The sequence below is a fragment of the Microcebus murinus genome, chromosome 6 (genome assembly GCF_040939455.1).
Source record: "Microcebus murinus isolate Inina chromosome 6, M.murinus_Inina_mat1.0, whole genome shotgun sequence".
In the NCBI taxonomy this organism is placed as follows: Eukaryota; Metazoa; Chordata; class Mammalia; order Primates; family Cheirogaleidae; genus Microcebus; species Microcebus murinus.
In genome coordinates, this window is record NC_134109.1 from 12,251,016 (window position 1) to 12,272,332 (window position 21,317).

At 53.8% G+C, this 21,317-nt stretch overlaps 1 protein-coding gene across 1 annotated transcript in view; it reads right to left on the reverse strand.

The window, feature by feature from the left end:
• Window positions 1-522: 522 nt before the first annotated feature.
• RIN3 (Ras and Rab interactor 3) overlaps window positions 523-21,317 on the reverse strand; it is a 118,133-nt gene continuing 97,338 nt past the window's right edge. Inside the window, exons 8-10 of the mRNA XM_012738572.3 lie at window positions 12,966-13,097; window positions 4,294-4,457; window positions 523-1,557 (exon numbers count right to left, since the gene is read on the reverse strand). Of these exons, the coding sequence (XP_012594026.2) occupies window positions 1,243-1,557; window positions 4,294-4,457; window positions 12,966-13,097 (611 nt within the window). The 3' untranslated portion in view covers window positions 523-1,242. The remainder of the gene's footprint in view (window positions 1,558-4,293; window positions 4,458-12,965; window positions 13,098-21,317) is intronic.

Here is a 21,317-nt window from a genome sequence, read left to right on the forward strand (position 1 = left end):
AGGGAAAGACTACAGGGAATGGTATTCCTGAGAGAGGTGAGAGAGGACAGGATCCTCAGTGGCAAGGTGGGGAGGTGGTTTCTGTAATTTTTTTTTTTTTTTTTTGAGACAGAGTCTCACTTTGCTGCCCAGGCTAGAGTGAGTGCGGTGGCATCAGCCTAGCTCACAGCAACCTCAAACTCCTGGGCTCAAGCAATCCTCCTGCCTCAGCCTCCTGAGTAGCTGGGAGTACAGCCATGTGCCACCATGCCTGGCTAATTTTTTCTATATATATTAGTTGGCCAATTAATTTCTTTCTATTTATAGTAGAGACGGGGTCTCCCTCTTGCTCAGGCTGGTTTTGAACTCCTGACCTCAAGCAATCCGCCCGCCTCGGCCTCCCAGAGTGCTAGGATTACAGGCGTGAGCCACCCCGCCATGCCGGCAGGTGGTTTCTGAACCCGCCTGGGAAGGAGGGTAGGCTGTGAATGGGGGCTGGGCTAGCGGAGCAGAGCTCCAAACCCTTCAGAAAGGGAGATGCCGTTTTTCAAAAGGGCTTTTATTAGACTCCTCACACTGTGCCTCTTGCAGCAACTGCCACGCCCCCGGGGTGCGTCCGCCAGGGAAAGGGCGCTGTCAGTTTTCCCGAGGCGGAGGCGGGGCTTGTCCGTGTGTCCGTGGAGCTGGCCTCGCTTGGTTGTCCCAGCGTGCGTCTGGCTGCTTCCGGCAGGGCTTGGAGCCGGCTGCAGAGGGCCGCAGGCACTGCTAGCCGGGAGGGCAGGCTCTGGTGCAGGAGTTGGGGGCCTCTCTTCAACACACACCCTGAGATGCTCCTGAGATGCTGGGCAGGTCCAAAACATGCCAGATCCACCCTGAGGGGCGCAGGGCACAGCTGTGGCCAGCACCCTTACGTCCCCAGTCCTGGGGTAACTGAGCTCAGGCCCTGTCCTGGAAAGACCAAGGATGCGGTGGGCGTGGGGAACAGGGGCTGGGCTTGTTTGCTGCAGCTGGCTGGAGAGCCTTTTCCCTTTGGGAGCCTCAGTTTCCCTTTCCGTCTGATGAAGAACATGGCCTCTCAGTGCCATGGCTCAGGACGGGCCCTTGGGCGCATCTTCAGGTTGTGTTCACAATCACCCTGCACGTGCCCAGTGGGAAGCACGCCTGTGCGACTGTGGCCATCAGATGCGGGGCGCGTGCTGAGCGAGGGTGCGCCAGCCCGCTGCTGCGTCCCGGCCAGTCTGGGCGAGTACCGCCACGAGGGCGTCACAGGAAGTTGGGCTCCCGCACCACCAGGCAGGGCGGGCTCCCGCCGCCGCCGTCGGGGGGCCGGTACACGAAGTGGAAGTCGCGCTTGGGCTCGCTGCGCAGCAGGTAGCCCTTGATGCGGTGCGGCAGCGCGTCGTCCGCCAGCTGGAAGCAGCGCCCGTCCACCAGCACGAAGAGCCGGTGGTCCTGCGGCTGCGCCACCTCGAACTTCTCCGCGCACTGGGCGCACAGCGCCTGGGCCGGCGTGTCGGCCCGCGACGCCAGCGTCCGCGACTGCTGCTCGGGCTCCAGGTACGACACGCAGATGAAGTCCTGCGGGGCGACACGGAGGGCCTGCGGTCACCGGCGGGGCCAAGCGGGCGCCTGTCGCCGCCACCCCGACGCCGAGCGCTCGGGCCAGCGGGGAGTCGCGCGCCTGCGTCCCCGGCCTCACTCCGCGGCTGGGCCACCTGCGCCCCAGCCTCACCTGTCTACTGGGCTCACTGTTGCGAGCGGTTCGGAGTCGGTTTTGGCTCCTGGCAATGAGGACCGAGCGCGCCCTCTTGTGGCCGGTCCGCAGGCGTCCCATCATTCGTTCGTTCGTTCGTTCATTCATTCATTCATACATTCCCTCCCTCCCTCACCGAGTCCCCTCACTCCAGGCGCAAAGCTGGGCACAGCAGTCATCAAAACCGGAGGCGCAGAGCCCACCCCAGCGCCACGCAGTCCGGGCGGGCGCGCGGTCCAGCCCCGGGGCGCCGCGGCGGAGCGGGCGGAGACGGGGAGGGGGGCACTGGGCGCAGGAGGGCGGGTCCGGCCTGGGCGGGGAGGGACACGGCCTGAGCAAAGCGAGGCGACGCCCGCGGGCCCGGGGCCCTGGCAGTGCGCGCACGGCACACTCAGCGGTCCTCCGCAGCCGGGAGGGACCTCGGCGGCCTCGTGGCCTGGCTCATGTGGCCGCCAGTCCCGTGGCCTGCCTGGCTTTGCATCTGCTCCCGCTTACTGTTTGACCCGACTGCTTCGAGCCCGGGCCTCGACTGTAGACGGGGCAGCGCCAGCCTCCCGTGAGGCGTGAGGAAGCTCAGAGCCGGCAGCGAGCCTGGGACGGCCCCGCGCGGTGCCCAGGCTCAGAGCGGGCGGCAACCGTGCGCGCGGCGCGCCCCCTGTGGACGGAGTGTGCCCGCAGCCTCCCCCTGGAGGATCGCAAGGACCGCAGCACAGAGGCGACAACTGCGGCCACAGGGGGTGAGCGCTTACGAGGCGCCAGGCTCCGTGTCAAAAGCGTCACTGGGACCATCCATGTCTTCTGGGAGGAGGAAAGCCCAGCCCACTCCTTCCGCCTCTTAGTGGCTGCCTTAGGGCTCCCTGTCCTCCATTAGGTCCCCAAGGGCCCTCAACACTCACTGGTGACTGGCTCTGCACTTCCACTCCCCAGGGAGGGGATTTAAGGCGCGAGGTCAGAGGAGGCACTGGGAGGGGTCAGAGGTGCTGCCCTCCCCAGATCCCAGGTACGTGCTCAGGGGCTTCCAAAGCTTCCCTCACCCCAGTGCTGGGGGCCCATCCCACTGACGCTCTGCCTGGCCCAGCATGGGGAACCCACAGGCTGGAAGCAAGAAGGAATGCCTGGGGCAGGCCTGGATCCGGAGAGTCCATATCCCCAGAGTTGGGGGGGGGTGTTCGGGGGTGGGGGGACAGGTGCCAGAAGCAGGCTGGGCACAGTGTGTGCTGGAGCTGGCTTATGCTGCTTCATATCCGCTTGGGAGAGCCAACTGTGTGCATCTCTTTCCAACTCCAAGTTCAGTATTGCCAGGTTGAAATTGGCCATGGTGGGAGTATTTACACCATGGAAATTGACAGAAGCTAAAATCAGAGCTTTTTTTTTTGTACCTCCAGAGAGCCAGTTATTAAATATTTATCAAGATGCTGTTGATTAGCCACAGTGGGCCTGTGTAGATAGAAAAACTGAGTCTGAGAGAGGGGCAAGGATTGCTCTGTGTCACGCAGCAAGCTAGTACAGAACTGGGTCCAAAACTGGAGCCTCCTGCCTCCCAGGCCTGGGCTCTGCCTATTTATTATACATGGGCCATCTTGAAAGCCAGGAGTGGGGTTCGGGACAGGTGTGCTCTGGCTGCCAGGGCAGTGAGTGAGTCTGCACAGCTGCTAACAGCTCTGGATTGCTGTCCCGCTTGCTGGCCTGCGCACACCTGGGTCTGCTCTGTCCCAGACCCTGGCCCGGTCCCCTGACAGGAGTGAACCATGGGCCCTGCCCGCCCAGAGGCACAGCTTCATATGCAGCGGGTTGCCGCACTGTCAAGGAGGGGTGGGGCAGCAGCAGGAAGTACCAAGCACGCATCTAAGCCAGCCTGTGGCGAATGGGGTGGGGGGCGAGGGTAATCGGGGAAGGCTTCTCAGAGGAGGGGGCTGTCTTGTCCTAAAGGGTGGACAGTTATAGCCAATGAAGAAGGGGAGATAGGCCGGTGTGGGCAGAGGCTGAGCAGCCAGTGATTTGGCTCAGCGTGTTGGGAGATTTGTTGCAGCCTCGGGTGTGTGGGGTGATGGGAGTGCAGGAGGGGTGGGGGTCTGGCCAGGAATAGTTTGAATACTGAGTCTGTGTAGAGAGTGGCGGGGAGGGGTGGGCGGCTGGATTGGTGGACAGCAGGCTGGGGGAGTGGGGACCTGGACAGCTGCTGCATCTGTCCAGGGACCGAGGGGCAAGAATGTGCATCGGCTCGTGGGTTCCCCCAAAGCACGGACTGGGGTGACAGGTCCACATCTCCAGCCCTAGCAGGGAGCTACGACATGGTGGGTGCTAAGCAACGTTGAACAATACCTCATTCCCATCTTTTCTGCCCAGCTAGGACACCAATGCCCAGGGAAACGTTTCTAGGCCCGCCCACGTCCCGGGCACAGAGCTAGACACGGGGTGGCGGGAAGGGGCCGGGGGCCTTTCCTCCGGCGTGGGAACCTCACGGTTCCCTCGAGGGGATGTCAGCCAGGAGACGACACCCGGAGCGGATGGTGTCTGGGCAGGGTCCCGCCCGCCCCTCCCACTCTCGTGGCGGGCGTCACCTGCACTGAGGAGCGCGAGGCCCGCGCCTTGTTGAGCGTGCGCCTGCGCTCCCAGCGGTGGATGGAGTCCTGCACCTCCATGCTCAGCTGCCGGGTCACCGTGATCTTGTCGTAGTTCTTGATGTGCTCCAGGGCCCCGTAGGTGGTGGTCAGATAGTAGGAACCTGCGGGGACAGGGCGTGCAGGCTGAGCTAGGACCCCCGCCGCTGGCCCACCGGCAAAGGGAAAGGCTGGTCCAGGCACGGCCTGCCCCGCCCACCTTCGCCCCGCCCACCTCCTCCAGGCTCCACCCACTGCCGCACCCTGCGGCTCACCTGAGTCAGGGGCTGCTACACCTGAGCCAACTCCAGCCCCCCACCCACAGCGAGCTTCCCAGAGTGCCATCCCGCCACCCCCGCCCTCTGGGCCCTGCTCTGAACTTGGCTCCCCTTCAGAACGAAAGTCTTGCTTATACTGTAAATGATGTTTTAAAATGAGTTTTTATTTTAAAAATGACTTTTTAAGTTTTTTGAGACAGAGTCTCACACTGTTGCCGAGGCTAGAGTGAGTGCCGTGGCGTCAGCCTAGCTCACAGCAACTTCAAACTCCTGGGCTCAAGTGATCCTCCTGCCTCAGCCTCCCGAGTAGCTGGGACTACATGCGCCACCATGCCTGGCTAATTTTTTTTCTCTATATATTTTTAGTTGGCCAATTCATTTCTTTCTATTTTTTTAGTAGAGACGGGGTCTCGCTCTTGCTCAGGCTGGTCTCGAACTCCTGACCTGGAGCGATCCTCCCGCCTCGGCCTCCCAGAGTGCTAGGATTACAGGTGTGAAAAAATGACTTTTAAAATGTTTTAAAATGAAAGGATACACAAGGAGCTGAGAGCTGTGGATAACTTCAGGGTAGGGAAGGGTGGCTGGGAGCCAGGGTGGGCGGGAGACTGCTCACTGCATCATCACATACAGCCGCCCTGCTTGGTGACGGTTTCACTTAGGACTTTTCAACTTTTAGGATGCCCCAGACGCAACTTGTGTAGAGTAGAAAGGGGACTTCAAGTACCCATACAACCACAGTTTTTCACTTTCACAGTATTCAATAAATTACATGAGATATTCAACACTTTATTATAAAATAGGCTTTGTGTTAGATATTTTGCCCAACTGTTAACTAATTTAAGTCTTCTGAGCACATGTAAGGTAGGCTGGGCTAAGCTATGATGTTTGGTAGGTTAGGTGTATTGAATGAATTTTCTACTTAAGATATTTTCAACTTATGATGGGCGGTGTATCTGGATGTGACCCCCATCATAAGTTAAGGAGCGACTGTATATGCTTTTAAAAATTTAAGCCATATACATGTATAAATTAATCTAAAAAAATTTTAAGAAGATGTAGAGGAAATTTTAATTACACAATTCCAAGTAATTTTTAAAGATTTAAAATAAGCAAAATATTTGAATTGTTCATTTCTCCATTTCTTCTGACCTTAATTCACACATATTCTTATTACCTAATGTTTCCTAAATTAAGCTCTAATATACTTCAGATTATAGGATTTGCATGAAGTTTTAAGATTAAAAAATACATATTTTACAAGTTCATTTTCCTTAGCTTGTTAGGGGCCTTGGCTAAAAGGTTTGAGAAGTACTAACTCTGTTGAGCCCACTTACTTTAGAGAGAGGAAACTGAGTCCTAGAGAGGGAAGGTGACTTGGCCAAGGTTGCACAGTGATTAGGGACCAGGGGAGAATGAGGGCCCTGGGCGCCCTGCTCTCCTCTGGTCTCCAGTGTCACCCACTTCATGGCACTTCTCTGGACTTCCCTACCACTGGCCAGGTCTTTCTGCCCAACCTTCATGTGCTAGGGTGATGATTTTGACATGAGACAGATTCTGCTAGTGACCCAGTCAAATCCCATCTCCCTCTTCTATAAATTGAACTCTGCTTTTATCTGGGGAGGTAACTACTGAAAACGTGCAGTTCCCAGGCTCCCTCGCAGCTCGGGGGGGAGAGGCAGGAGACTCTGTTCTGGCTTCTCAGATGTGGAAGACTCTGGGTGGGGCTTCCAGGAACGCCTTTGAAAGGGACAGCCTCAGTTGATGTATCTCTCGGGGTTTTTGATTGTCCCCCTTCCTCCTGCCTGGAACGCAGAGGTGAGCCCAGAGGAATAGCAGCTGTCTTGTGATAAGAGGTGACAGGTACAAAGACAAAGGCCCACATGCTAAGGAAAGACAGAAAGAGCTGTGTCCGTGACTCCCTGGTGGCAGGGCTGCAAACTGCCGTCCTTATCAGTTGCTTACCCTGGACTTGTAGATGCAAGAGGCAAACCAATCCCTTGCTCTGATTTAAACCAGTATTAGTTACATTGTGAGTTATTTGCAGCCCAAAGCATTCCTGTTACACTGGAGGAAGCTGCCTACATATCCCCACAAATTCTGCAACTGACACGGGAAAAGTTCACACCCTTGTCAGAGTGGGTGAGAGGTAAGATAAAGGCGTCTATGGCCACAGGATCACCTGCATGGCTCACCCACCCTCTCTGGGACTCAGTTTCCTCTCTCTAAGTGTGGGGGCTCGACAAAAGTAGTACTTGTCAAACCTTTTAGCCAAAGCTCCTGACAAGCTAAGGAGAATGAACTTGAAAGCATCCATACAAAATATTTTTTAAAATCTTAAAACGTCATGTAAATTTTGCAATCTGAAGTGTCTCAAAGCTTAGATCAATTTAGGAAACATTAGATATTAAGAATATGTGTGAATTAAGATAAGAAATGAACAATTCAAATTTTTTATTTAAAATCTTTAAAATTGCATGTAACTATATAATTGTAATTAAAATTTCCTCTACATTTTTGCAAGATTGTGTTTTAGAATAAGTTATACATTCACATGGCTCAAAAATTTAGTTGAGCTCAAAGCCCGAGTAGGCTAGGAAGCTGCCCCCAGCCCTTGCTGCCCTGAGCGCCCATGTCCCCTACTCGGCATGCCTTGACTGTTTCCAGTCTGTGAGTTTGTCTCCCTGGCTGGTAACAGGAGGTGAGTGCAGCCTGCGACTGTAAACTGCCAGTTTTGGAGTCAGAGAGCTCTAGGTCTCTACCCTGTGGCAGCCAGCCCGGGATCTCAGGTGAGTTACTGTCCTCTCTATGCCTCAGTTTCCTCATCTGCAAAGCCAGTCTCGCTGTGAAAAGTGAGATGAGTACATGCCAAGTGCAGGGCTAAGGAATGTGTGAGTGACGCACAGTGGCCACATGGCCTCCAGGAGGTGCTCTGAGGCTTCTCACCCTGCTGGGTGAAGCGGGAGGAGGAACTCCAGGCCCTGCCAGTAACCCTTGAGGGCTCAAGGGCTGCCCCTTCCCTGCCAGTGTGGCCAACTTCCCTTTGCCTTGGGGCCATGCCATGCCTGCCAGGACCACTAGGTGGCAGGCGACTCCAGTGTGAGTTTTGGAGCCAGTTCTCTCTGGGGCAGGTGTGATGTTCATTGATTGGGAAACCCACTGGTCCTAATAAGCCCAGCATGGCAGGCTGTCAGGCAGCCTGAGGAGGGGATGTGGGCAAAAGAGTCCACAAGGGCGCTTCTGGGAGAGGTTTGGATTTTGAGCTGGCTTCCAGGTGCCCAGCAGCCGCCCGGGTCTCCTGTCTGCCCCATGATTTCCCAGAGTGGAGGGAGCAGGGGACAGAGGCTGGAAAGGGGGCTGGGGCCCCGTCCGTCCTCCGTCCGTCCGTGCAGATCTTGGGCCCTCCCCACTGCTTACAGGAAGTCCCTGACCTCTCCTGCCCCCTATGCCTGCTGCAAAGAAAGTGGCACCCAGTGGCTAGATCTTTGCTAAGTTACAGCACGTGGAACAGGCTCAGCGAACATGAAGGTCCCAAGTGCAGGAAGGGTCCAAAGAATCTGACTTGCAGGCTTTGTGCTGAGCACAGAGGGGTTTGCTCAAGAGAGCTGTGAAGGCAGGGCCCAACTCCATCTCTCATTCTGCCCCGAGTGCTATGGTCTGAATGTTTGTGTTTCCTCCCAATACCCCCTCAAATTCAGATGTTGAAATTCTAACCCCCAAGGGGATGGTATTAGGAGCTGGGGCCTTTTGAGAGGTGATTAGGTCATGGGGTGGAGCCCTCACGAATGGCATCAATGCCGTTTTAAAGGAGGGCCCAGAGAGCTCCTTGCTCCTTCCACCATGTGAGGACACAGCGGGAAGGCACCTTCTATGAACCAGAAAGTGGGCCCTCACCAGACACGGAATCTGCCAGTGCCCTGATCTTGGACTTCCCACCCTCCAGAACTTGTGAGGAGTACATTTCTGTGGTTCAAAAGTTATCCAGTATTTTGTCAGAGCATCCCAAAGAGATGTAACATCCCACTACCTCTGCAGAATGCTAGAGCACCCAGACCGTTTGAAAACCCCAATCTAGCCCAGCGGCTTCACTTTCCTAAGCCAGAGAGGCTAGGTGACTTGCCCAAGGTCTCCAACCAGGCAGATTTGTGGAACTGGGCCACAAATCCAGCCTCCAAACTGCTCTTTTTACTCCACCCTGTGTTAATTCTCTTGAGGTTCAAACAAATTAAGTTCTCAAGAGTCTGGGAGCTCTGGGGGGCCCCCATCCCAAGCGTCTCTAAGCTCCACTGGACTGGATCTGCCTCTTCTCCTCCCCTTTCAGGTAGGACCCCTCTTCTCCCCTGGACGTCAGGGGCTGAGGTGACAAAGCACCTGTACACCACCCCCCTCAGCCCCAGCCAAGTCAGGAGGGCTAAGCCGGGGAAACGCAGAACACCTTCATCTTCATGTCCTACGCCCTGCCCTTGGGCCCAGACGCATCTAGATGGAAGTTCAAGGCTGTTAAAAGGCAGAAGTCCCCACCCAAGCTGGAGAGGCCCAAGTCATCTAGGTACCAGAGGCAAACACCTGTGAGGCTGGGCCTGTCCTAGGTGCTGTGACCTCCCACACCCTGGCTGGCCACTGGAGTAGGGCAGAGAGGTGCAGGGAGGCACCCCACCTGCTGGCATGAGAAACGTAGCGTGCATCTGTCCTCTGGCCCTCGGAGTTGCCACACGCAGGGCCAGGCATCTCGTGGGCAGACAGGGCTGCCTCGGGGCCAAGACTACTCGAGTCTGGGAAAGCGCAGGTGGCAGCGTGTTCAGGCAGCTTTGGTCAGAACTGGCGCACTGTTTAAGATCTTTATGTATTTATTTGTACTTTGGCTTGTCCCCAAAATACTTAAAGTAGCCCAGAATAGACCATCTCTCCTGCCTAAAGGCCCTCCCCTTTCCCACCCAACACCCCGAAGCTTCTGGGAATCACAAGAAGGATCCCAGGAGGCCACAGCAGGGTTGGGGTGGGGGGATGCAGGTCCACAGGAGGAGGCTGCTGGCCCAAGGATGTCCCTGCCCTGTCCCTGCTCAGCCACTGTGCCTGGCCTGGGCCCTGCTTGGCTGCAAGGATTCAGGCTGAGGACAGAGTAGGGGAACCCGTGGCTAGGCGGTGACCTGCCAGTGCTCAGACCATCTGCACGGAGCCCCATGGTCTTGCTCCATCCTTCCACCTGCCAAAGGGCTTTCAGGGACATTGTCCCTTAGGCTTCATAACCCAGTGGTGTTGGTATCATTCCTTTAGCAGGATCTTTAAATGATTTCTCCCAGGGTATATCAGCAGCACACGCCCATTTTCCACTGTGGAAAATATGGTGAAAAAAAGAAAAAGTAAAGAGAAGGTGACACTGCTCTGTGTCTGGGGCTTTCCTGTCACCTGAGTCCTACCCTGCCAATCCCTCCAACCCACCAGCCTACTCCATTTCTTCTCAACTTTCATCCGATGTCATCCGATGGGAAATTATCTTGTTCGCTTTGTTTATTTAACCTGTTTAAGGTCTGATTCCCCCCGAATGCAACTTTTTCCACGAGAAAAGGGATGTGCTGCCACCTGGCACAAAGTAGCGGCTCAGCGATGTCTATAAACACATGAGCAAATGGCCTTTGCCCAGGTGCCTCTTAAGGGTCTGAGTGCTTTTCTTGTTGATGTGTAAGAAGAGCCTTTTACATATTGAGGCTGCTAGTTCTAGGGGTGCTGATTTGTGAGAACACTTTCCCCTGATTTATTGTTAATATCTTACCCTACTTATGGTAATTTTTTTCTTTTTCTTTTCTAAACCTCTGGTAATTGTTGACATGTCAAAGTCAAACCTTTAGAGGTGACATGCATGGCAGCTCCAGACCACAGTGAAGATTCCTGCGGAGTGTCCCTTTGGGGAGTGAGTGCTAGGAAACGGGGTGCTCAGGGTTTGGGGCACGAGGCCGATTCCGCTCATAGCCCCCGACCCCTGCTGCCTCCCGCTGCCTGCTCTTCTTTCCCCTCAGGCTGGTGGAGCTGGTGAGAGACAGGTCGGTGTGGCCTGGAGGCCTCTGCCCACCCTTCAGCCTTGTGTGGCTTCTGTGCGCCTGCTCAGAGCTCTCCTTTCCTTGGGGAAACCAAGGAAGAAGGCCCATGAAGGCCTGAGGAGGTGAACATCCCAAAATGTGGGGTGCAGAATGAGGCATTCATTCATTCTCAGGAGGCTCTGAGCCTCACCACTCTTGCCCTGCACTGTAGTCCAGGTTTCTGGCATGGATGGATGAGTGGGTGCATGGATGGTTGGATTGTGAGTGGGTGAATGGATGGATGGATGCATAGATGGGTGGATATATGGATGGGTGGACAGCTGGATAAGTGGATGGATGGGTGGATATATGGATGGGTGAATAAGTGGATGAGTGGAGGGATGGGTGGACGAATGGATGAATAGATGCATAGATGGGTGGATATATGGATGGGTGAATAAGTAGATGAGTGGAGGGATGGGTGGACGAATGGATGAATAGATGCATAGATGGGTGGATATATGGATGGGTGAATAAGTGAATAAGTGGATGAGTGGAGGGATGGGTGGACGAATGGATGAATAGATGCATAGATGGGTGGATATATGGATAGGTGGATAGTTGGATGAGTGGATGGATAGGTGGATATATGGATGGGTGAATAAGTGGATGAGTGGAGGGATGGGTGGACGAATGGATGAATAGATGCATAGATGGGTGGATATATGGATGGGTGAATAAGTGGATGAGTGGAGGGATGGGTGGACGAATGGATGAATAGATGCATAGATGGGTGGATATATGGATGGGTGAATAAGTGGATGAGTGGAGGGATGGGTGGATATATGGATGGGTGAATAAGTGGATGAGTGGAGGGATGGGTGGACGAATGGATGAATAGATGTATAGATGGGTGGATATATGGATAGGTGGATAGCTGGATGAGTGGATGGGTGGGTGGATATATAGATGGGTGGATAGATGGACAAATGGATGGATGGATGTATAGATGGATGGATATATGAATAGGTGGATAGTAGATGAGTGGATGGATGGGTGGATATATGGATGGGTGGATAGATGGACAGATGGATGGATGGATGTATAGATGGATGGATATGTGGATAGGTGGATAGCTGGATGAGTGGATGGGTAGGTGGATGGATGGATGTATATATGGAGGGGTGGATGAATGGACGAATGGATGGATAGATGCATAGATGGATGGATATATAGATGGGCAGACAGCTGGATGAGTGGATGGATGGGTGGATGGGTAAATACACTGGGCCGCAGATGATCACTGCTGAAGAAAGCTCTCCAGAATTCCTAGACCTCTGGGAGGAAAAGTTGTTCCAACTACAAGAAATTTTTAACTATAAAGAGGAAAAAAACAAAACAAAAACAGAAACTCCAGAAGCCCCAGAGCCACAAGCCAAAGTTATATATGACAGCAAACTTCATGGTTTTAACATGCTCCCCTGAGCAGTCAAGAAATCACAGAACTCTGACATCAAGCCATCACCCCAGAGAATGGAACATGCAAAGAATGCAAACACATGCAAAACAGGTCAGCTCATCTCAGGAGCCACAAAGCCCAAGGGGGCACTGAGGGCCTGGGGTTCTCACCCCACCCTGAGGCTGACGTCTCAGAGGACAAGCCAGAGCCCTCTCAGAGCTGTTATCTGTGCTGGTGGCCCCTCGAGAAATTCTTGGTGGGAGGGTGGCTCGGGCTAAGTGGGTGGAGGATGTGGTGGAAGGGGAAAGGGGAAGGGAAACTGAGTGTGGGGTGGAACAAGCCCCACCTCTGCCTTCATCCTACTGGGGAGCACAGAGCCTCTTACCATGTCATTAACCTTGTTCCCCTGACAGCGGTGCTGACCCAGGGCTGGACGAGCAAGGGGCTAGGAGTTCCAGGGGGCCACCCCTGTCTAAGAGCTGTGGGCACTGCCCCCATGTCAGCTTCATATTTTACACAACCATCTCCTGCTGTCCTCTCTGTGGAGACTGCCTTTTCCCCTTCTTCATCGGCTGGCTCCTGTTCATCCTTCCATGCTCAGCTCAGGTGTCACCTCCTCCAGGAAGCCCTCCCCGACCGCACAGTCTGGGTAACATGGTCCCATACTCTCTGGGCTCCCTGTCATTCTAGCACTTGTCACGTAGTGGTGACACGCTCTCTTTACTGGCTTATCTCTCTTCCTAGTCTGGGCGCTTCCCCCAGGACAGGGCCTGTGTAGGATTCACACCCGCATTTGCTGGGCCACCCGGAGTGCCCCTGGCGTGGCCGAGTTGGGCGTGTGCAATGGCCCGAGTGGCCTGGAGATGGCCCGGGGTGGTGACTCACCCTCCCCCAGCTGCAGGGCGGGGTCCATGAGCTCCATCATGTACTCCACGTTGAGGAGCAGCTCCGTGAGGTTGCTGCGGGCCAGCACGTACATGAGCACGGGCAGGAAGTCGTCGGCGCCGTAGGGCTTCCCTGGGAGGAGAAGGAGGCAGAAGGCGGTGAGTGCAAGGCTCTCCGTTTGCTGTTCCCTGCCAGGGCGAGGGGCAGCGGTTTGCTGGGTGGAGGTGGCCGCTCCTGGAAGAGGAACGTTCCCCGTCTCTCGTGACTCTCAGGGAGGGAGGACGCTGGGATCAGCCTCCTCGGAGGCCTGAGACACAGTCCAGGTTAAGGAAGAAGGAACTGAGAAGGTGAGCAAGACTCTGACCCCTTCCCTTTTTCTTGTCCTCCCCACCCTGACTGCCCCTCGCTGCTTGCTTGACAGTCAAGTCCACATCACGCTCATTCACGGACCCACCCAGAAGCGGCGGTCTGCCCCCAATGCGTGTTTTCTGGGAACGTTCCACGTCCCCATGAACCACACGCCTCCTTCCCCACCTGCAAAACAGAAACCCTCCCCCTCGATCAGATACTACGCGGCCCGAAATGCCACCATCCGACCTGCCCTCTTCTGGGTTAAGCAGTGCCTTTTGCTAAGGGCTTCTTTTAAGCCATAAAGACCCCTAGAAGGAAGAGTCTGTCACTCCTGCCTTGCGGGGCGGTGTTCCCGGGCCCGGAGCATCTCGACAGCAGCAGCGAGGCAGGCGGGCACCCTGCAGAGGAGCAGCGCAGGCCGGGGAGTGGCAGGTGGGCCCCAGGATGCCTCCCGGCTTTTGCTCTGGGCCAACTCCGAAGACTGCCCCTGTGGCAACACAAAGCCTACACAGCTGCACCTGTAGGGGGACAAGCCCAGCAAGGACAGAGGCCTCCTGGCCGGGCTCTGCCAGTGCACTGGAGAAAGGGGGCTCGGCCAGGCAGCTCTGCACTGGGGGGAGAGCCACGCCAGGTCCCCAAACCCACCTCTCACTTCCTCTGACCAGAGCGAGTCCAGGGCTCCGGCACCCGGGAGGTGCTTGCTGGCCCTCAGACTCAGCTGGGGACTGCCAGGCCTGGGCGTGGCCCTATTCCAGAGCTGCTGCCCTCTGTGTTTTGGGTGAGATTCATAATCAGCCCAAACACATGCCAGGCAATTTACAGTTCTTTCAAAAAGTGCATTTCTACTTGACCTGTTTACAAAGGACTTAGGTGACTATTGGAAAATATACCAGATAAAACAGTAAAATCTAAATAAAAACTGGAAAAACACCAGTTCCGCTTATAAACGACAAGAGGAATTGTACTATAGGAAAAAGAAAAATACGAATAAGCAAGAACCTGCACAACCGCTCCTTTACAGTGACGGATTTGGCTGTGAGTTTCCTGGTGGCCAAAGTGAGGAGGAAAATGCAACCATTTGTATTCTTCTCGTTGTCCGTAAGAAAAATATGCCCGTTTCTTGGGGGCAACCAAATTAGTTTTCTAATCCTTAGCTCTAAAATAGATTTTTCACATGTGGCTTCGTTGGGGGGACATGAAGAGACGCGGTTGGCAGGTTCCTACAGCACATGTGGGGATGTTTCACTTGGAGATTTTCATCCCAGCCCCGAGAGGCGGCTCAGGGCAAGCACTTCCGGGGGAGGAAAGCAAATTTCCTAGTTGACCATGCACGTTCTCCTTTGTTCCTCCCAACAATGGGATTGCTCACCTTACTGGAGAAAAGACTTCAGAGAGCTCAAGTGCCTCTTCCTTGGCCGCTCTCACTCTGAGACCCTGAGAGGTACCGCGTGAAGGCTGGGCCTCCCGCCTCAGACAGGGGTTCAAATCCCACGTCTGCCTCTCATAGCTGTGGACCACAGGAAGTTCTGTCCCTCCTCCAACCTCGGCAGAGAGGATGGAGAACGAGGTGGCTGAGGATGTTTCAGGATTAAGTGAAATGACGCGCGGGTGGTCAGCGCCTTACTGAGGCCAGAGGCAAAAGGGAAAAAAAATGTGTGTTCTTATGCACATTTATCAAAATATCTCCTCGCATCGTGAACCAAGTGGAAAAAGTTAATGAATGCTCTACACTCCAAAAACACGACCGTATATAAAATCTTGCTGCCAATCTGTTTGCACGCCACTGTCAGCCCTCCTGAAGCTCACGTGGGCCTGGAAACCACAGGCCGACTGGAAATCACTCTTCCTGTTGCACAATAATGCAAGATCATAAAATATTCAACAGTGTGTCTTTATTGAAAATGTTGCTATTTTGGTCATCATAGCTTTTTCTCATTAATTTTTATTTCTTAAAATATTGCATTAAAATGTTACTTATCTTGCCATATGACCCAAAAGTTCCACTCCTAGTAGTATACCAGAGAGAAACAAAATCATATTTCTACACAAAGCCCTGTACACAAATGTTCATAGCAACATTGTTTATAATAGCCAAAAAGTAGAAACAGCCCCAAATGTTCATTGACTGCTGAATGGATAGACAAAATGTAGTACACCCATATAATGGAATACTATTTAGTAATAAAAAGGAACAAATTACTGATACACTCCGTGATGACCCTTGAAAACATTATCCTAGGCTGGGCGAGGTGGTTCATGCCTATGAGCCTATCATCCCAGCACTTTCGGAGGCCAAGGTGGGAGGATCGCTTGAAGCCAGGAGTTGGAGACCAGCCTGGGCAACATAACAAGACCCTGTCTCTATGAAAAGTTAAAAAAAAAAATTAGCCAGATGTGGTGGCACACATCTGTAGTCCCAGCAACTTGGGAGGCTGAGATGGGAGGATCACTTGAGCCCCAGAGTATGAGGCTGCAGGGAGCTATGATGGTGCCACTGTACCCCAGCCTGCCTGAGAGTGAGACCCTCTCTCTTAAAATAAGAAAAGGGAAACATTATCCTAAGTGAAAGAAGAGAGTCCTAGAAGACTACGTATTGGACATACTATATACTAATAATCGCATTTATATGATATGTGCAGAGTAAGCATATCCATAGAGATAGAAAGTAGAGTAGTGGCTGCCAGGAGCTGGCAGGAGGAGGGAATCAGGAGTGACTGCTACAGAATTTCTTTCTGGGGTGACAAAAATGTTTTGGAATTGAAGTAGTTTTGAGAACCTTGAGAATATGCCCAAAACCACTGAATTGTTTTTTTTAAAAAGAATATATGTCTATGCACACACATACACATCTCCATAAAATCTATTTTCGGTTCCCGGGTTTCTCTGGCCCTCCCCTCACATTTGGCACCTAAGGCAAGTGTCTCTCTCACCTCCCCAGCTCCTGGCCCTGCAGGTGGTGCTGGGGGCAGTGGCTGGCACAAAGCAAGCACGTGGCCCAAGGCAGCCACTGTGAGTTGGCCCTGGAGGGGGCCCGCACACAGGGAGACACAGCAAGCGAGTCACCGCCGGTCCCTGCCTCGGGACCTTCCCAGTCTGAGGCCAATGGCCCTGCCGGGGACTGTGATTCTAGGGTCACGTGCAGCCAGCCACAGGGGACCTTGTGTTTCTCGCCTGCCCAGTCCTGTCCTAGCCTGGCAAGAGTGCCAGAGACTGCCGGCCGCTTCCCCTCTTCCCTCATTGTCCAGCTTCTCTTCATTCCAGAATAGCAGAACGCTGACATTGGCTGGGACTCGGCCTCCCCAGACGAAGACCATGTTTCCCAGCCTCTCTTGCAGCTAGGTGCAGCCGCACGGCGAAGTCCTGGCTCCAGAGGGGCCTTGCTGGCACTGAGGGGGCCTCCGTTAACGTTTGTCCAGCGAGCGTGAGTTCCGCTCCTAACTCACCCTTGTCTGGTTGCCCAGAGAACACTGTGCCTCCTGGCCTTCCTTTCTGGCCATGCTCCGTTTTCTAGTCTGCACGATGAGGCCAGCAACACCGGCCCTCATAGACTCTTAGGGTCTTTGATAGGTAAGTGACTCAGAACCTGTCAAGTGCTAAGGAAAAGTGAATTATTATTCACATCTATGTTCTGCTTCCTCAGGTGGCCTCAGTTTTCCCATCTGTAAAATGGGTGGGCTGAAGGGGACGGTAACGCACGCATAGCCCTGAAAAGCAGGGTCAGAAAAACCCAGAATATCCACCCCAGAGCACCACTCACCAGCTGTGTGGCCTTGGCCAAGCTGCTTGACCTCTCTGAGCCTGCGTTTCTAGTCGTGCGTGAGCTGACTCAGACACCACGACTGTCCTGCGTGGTTCTGGTGAGAATTCCGTGAACTGATTTACACGGAGTGCCCCGCCACGCCCCCACGGACACGCCCGCACTGCTCTGGGCGCCTCGGGTCGTCTCGAGGTTTCCGTGCCCGCCCTGCACAAGATCAGTGGGTGTGGGAAGCGTCCCATCACCTGAGACAGGACTGAAGAGTCCGGAGGGAAAGATTATTTTGCACGCCGAGCTGTTTTTTTCATGTGGATAATTTAATGATTAGGATCCTGGCATACGGGGATGCTTTTCTTTTTTGATTTATGAGTTAGGGAGCCAGGCGGGTTCCCCTGTGCCGTCTGCGGCCCACCCAGAACCCGCGCGCTGGCTTGGAGACGACTGAGTTTCTACTCTGCCTTGAAGAATGTCATTTTTTCTCGGTGTTGTATTCATAACTCGCCAAGAGTACATACAGTCAGGCGAGTTTTCCTTTAAAGCAGTGGTTCTCACCCAGGGCGATTTTGCCCCCAGGGGGTTCCGGGCAGCTCGGGAGCTGCTGGCTGGTGGGGCAGTGCGTGGGCTCCCGGCTGCTCAGGGTCAAGCTCAGGTTTCCCGCCCTGGTGTTCCAGGCCTTCCCGACTGGGCCCAGCACGATTTATTCTACTCTCCTCCAGCCAGGCTATCTATGACTAGATTCGGGTCAATGGCCTCAGGATAAGCCACCCGCCCTCCTGCCCCTGGGCTCTGGCCACACTCACCCATGTGACAGCCCCCGCCCTGTGCCTTCCACGGCTCCATTACAGCGTCGACATGGGTGGGATGCTTTGAAAGGCAAAGCACACTTTGCAAACATTATAGCGAGGAATTCTTAAAAGCAACACCGTGAGGTGGGTTAGGTTCACTGTGCCACTTGACAGATGACAGACATGCGTCTCGGAGAAGTTAAGCTACTTGCCTAAGGTCACGTGGCTGGAATGTGGCGAACCAGGACTTGAATCCAGCTTCTTTTCTCACCCACGATCCCACCTTCCATACTAATTTGATACTCTTCCTTCAAGAGCCTCCTCCTCCAGGAAGCCCTCCTGGCCTGCCCCCCAAGTCACTGGTGCGTCCTCTACTTTGCGTCTTCCGACTCAGGGCGACGTTCTGCTCCATGGCCCTCCCACATAGCATCTCCCTGGGCTGCATCACGGCCCATCCTCTCGACTAGGAACACGCGTTCACTCCTCCGGGCCCCTGCACACACAGTTCCCTCGGCCTGGAACACCCTTCCTCCCTGCCCGTTACCAACTTCTCCCCGTCCTTTCCCGCATCCTCAGCACAGCTGGGTGGCTTCTGCTCCAGCTCCTGCTCCGGCTCCCACACGCCTCGCCTGTTCCTTTTCGTTACGCTGTGAGCTCCCTGAGGCTGTGTGAGCCAGAGCCAGTCGATAAACTTCTCTGAGCCTCTGCCCCATGGCTGCCTCTGCAGCCCCCAGCCCAGGCTTGGGCCGTGGGCTGCGGACAGTGGGCCGAACTGAACACCCTGTGTTCTCACTGGGCACCATCCTGTCCTGCCCAGCGCTAGGTCACGGGTGCTGGGATCTGCTGTGGGCCTTAGGCAGAGCTGTGCTGGGAAATGCTTAACAACCGGCTCTCCAAAGGACAATAAAAGCCCTGATTTGTAGCATTTGCCAAGTTCCATGATGTAGATATTTCCACAATGGCCAATTTCAAACTACATACAAAACACGAAATTGGGAAGAGATGCACGGTCAGCTCCCCCGTGAGCCGGCAGGAGCTGACTCCAGCACACCCACGGCTGTAGCTTCATCAAGTCTGACCTCATTGTAAGGAAATGAAGGCTCAGAGACGGGAGAAATTAGCTCAAAGGCCCACAGCTGGTCAGGAGTGGAGCTCGGACTAGAATCTGTGTCTCCTGCTTCTGACATGGCAGGAAATCCACTTGGGTACAGCGTGGACTACAGTCGACAGCCACAGATGAACGCGCACAGTGACTTTAGCCGACAGCCGTGATATGACTTTCCTAATTTTTCATTCATCAAAATAAAATTGTGAACATTTAAAAGCAAGGCAATGAAAACATATATGTGTATGTTACCTATTCTGATTTACATGACAAGTGAAGCTGCCTGTAAAGTAAAACAAGCTTTCAGTGCTTTCAAGCTTTCCTCATCACACAAGAGCAAAACAGACGCGTCGTCCATGCATGGCACAGACTACCGTGCGGACTGTGAGTGCCGCTGTGGGCGAGGTGTCGCGGCCAGTGAGCGCGGTACCGAAGTGGTTAAGAATCACTTAACACATGGGCTCCCATCCCATCCCTTTGGGGACAGCCAGTGATGTATCCTCCATTCTCCTTCCTGCAAGGCCTGGATCCCAGGCTCGGGACTCAGCCCTGAGCACGGTGGGGCCTCAGGCAGCGCCGCTGGGACTCTGGTTGCAAAACACTTCTGTACTCTGAACACCTGTCTTGGGCGGATCGGAGACCACACCCACCCGGCTGAGCATCTGAGGGCCCTGCTGGCTGTAGCCCGCACTTCCTGGTGATTTCTGCTTGCTTTTTGGCCAAGCCACATCTGTTTGCCACTGGTAGGAATGGGGGCGTTTCAAAGAGCTGGCTGGAGCCTTATGCATGCTCCATAGGCCGGGGGATTTCAGACAAGGAAAGAAAGCTCTCTCTTTCAGGCAGAAATGAACTGAAGGGTGCTCACCTGGGTCACACACAAAGTGAGGACAGATTAGGAGGCCCCTAACTCTGCCATGGAGGTAACTATGTGACCAGGGGCTGCTCACTAAGCCACTCTGAGCCTCAGTTTCCCCATCTGAAAACTGGGGAATAATAATAAAACCCAGGCAGTCTGTTACAAAGGGTGGTTGTCAGCACCAGGTGAGTGGCTGAAATGAGGTTTTGTCAGTTAGCAAGCATGTCTAAAAGAGGAGTTAGTGATTTTTTTTCTCTGCAAAGGGCCAGATACTAAATATTTTTATTTTTTAATCTTTTTTTGCCACAGAGTCTCACTCTGTCACCCCGGCTAGAGTGCAGTGGCGTCATCGTCATAGCTCACTGCAACCTCAAACTCCTGGGCTCACGCGATCCTTCTGCCTCAGCCTCCCGAGTAGCTGGGACTATAGGTGCATGCTATCACACCTGGCTACTTTTTCTAATTTTTGTAGAGATAGGGTCTTGATCTTGCTCAAACTCCTGACCTCAAGCGATCTGGTCTCAAACTCCTAACCTCAAGTGATCCTCCCACCTCAGCCTCCCAGAGTGCTAGGATTATAGGCATAGTAAATATTTTTAGTTTCACGGGTCACACAGTCTCTGTCCCAATCATGCAACTCAGCCCTTGTAACATCAGTAGCCCTAGATGCTGTGCAAATGAATGGGTGTGACTGTGTTTCAATAAAACTTTATTTATAAAATCAGGTGGTGGGCCAGAGTTGGTTCAGGGCAGGGAAGCTGTAGTTTGCAAACCCCTGATCTAGAGGAAAGGATTTATTATCTTATTATAACTACCCTCCACCCCCCATTTGTTGACTGGGCTCTTACTGAGAGCAGGGTTCTGCTGCAACAACCCCAGGCAACACAAGGCTCATGACCCTGCTCTGCTTTGGCTCTTACCCTCCCCCATGACACCCACTTAAAGCTACCTGCTTCCTCCTAGAAGATTGCCCTGAAGAGCCCGCCACCTAGTAGGTGTGATGCTCTTGCAATGAGTTTCCCTGGTGCTGTCATGGCGGAATGGAAAAATAAATATCCTATGCAACTCGGGAGGCCTTGCCTGAACAGCAACCCCTTCCACACCCCCCAGCCCCACAGCGCCTTGCTCACCCTAGTGGCAGGTTTCGGCGTCCAGCAATGCATTTCGTGTCACTGTTGGCTTTATTGCCTGTCTCCCCCAGCTAGAATGAGAGCTTTACTCAGCCAGGGACCTTATCTTGCTCACTGTGTATGTCCAACACCTCAACAGTGCCTAGCTGTATGCTAGGTGTTTCATAAACGTATTTGCTCAGTGAGTTGAGTGAATGAACAAAGGAAGATGGTTTATTGCACTGTGTGGTTGTTGCTTGTTTAATGCTCTGCTTTTTTGCTTGAATTGTGAACATCCTAAAAACAGGGACTGGGTCTTTCTGGGTCTTGCTGTATCTTCAAAAAAATGTTTGTTGGACTGTTGAATGAATGGATTTATTTGATAAAAA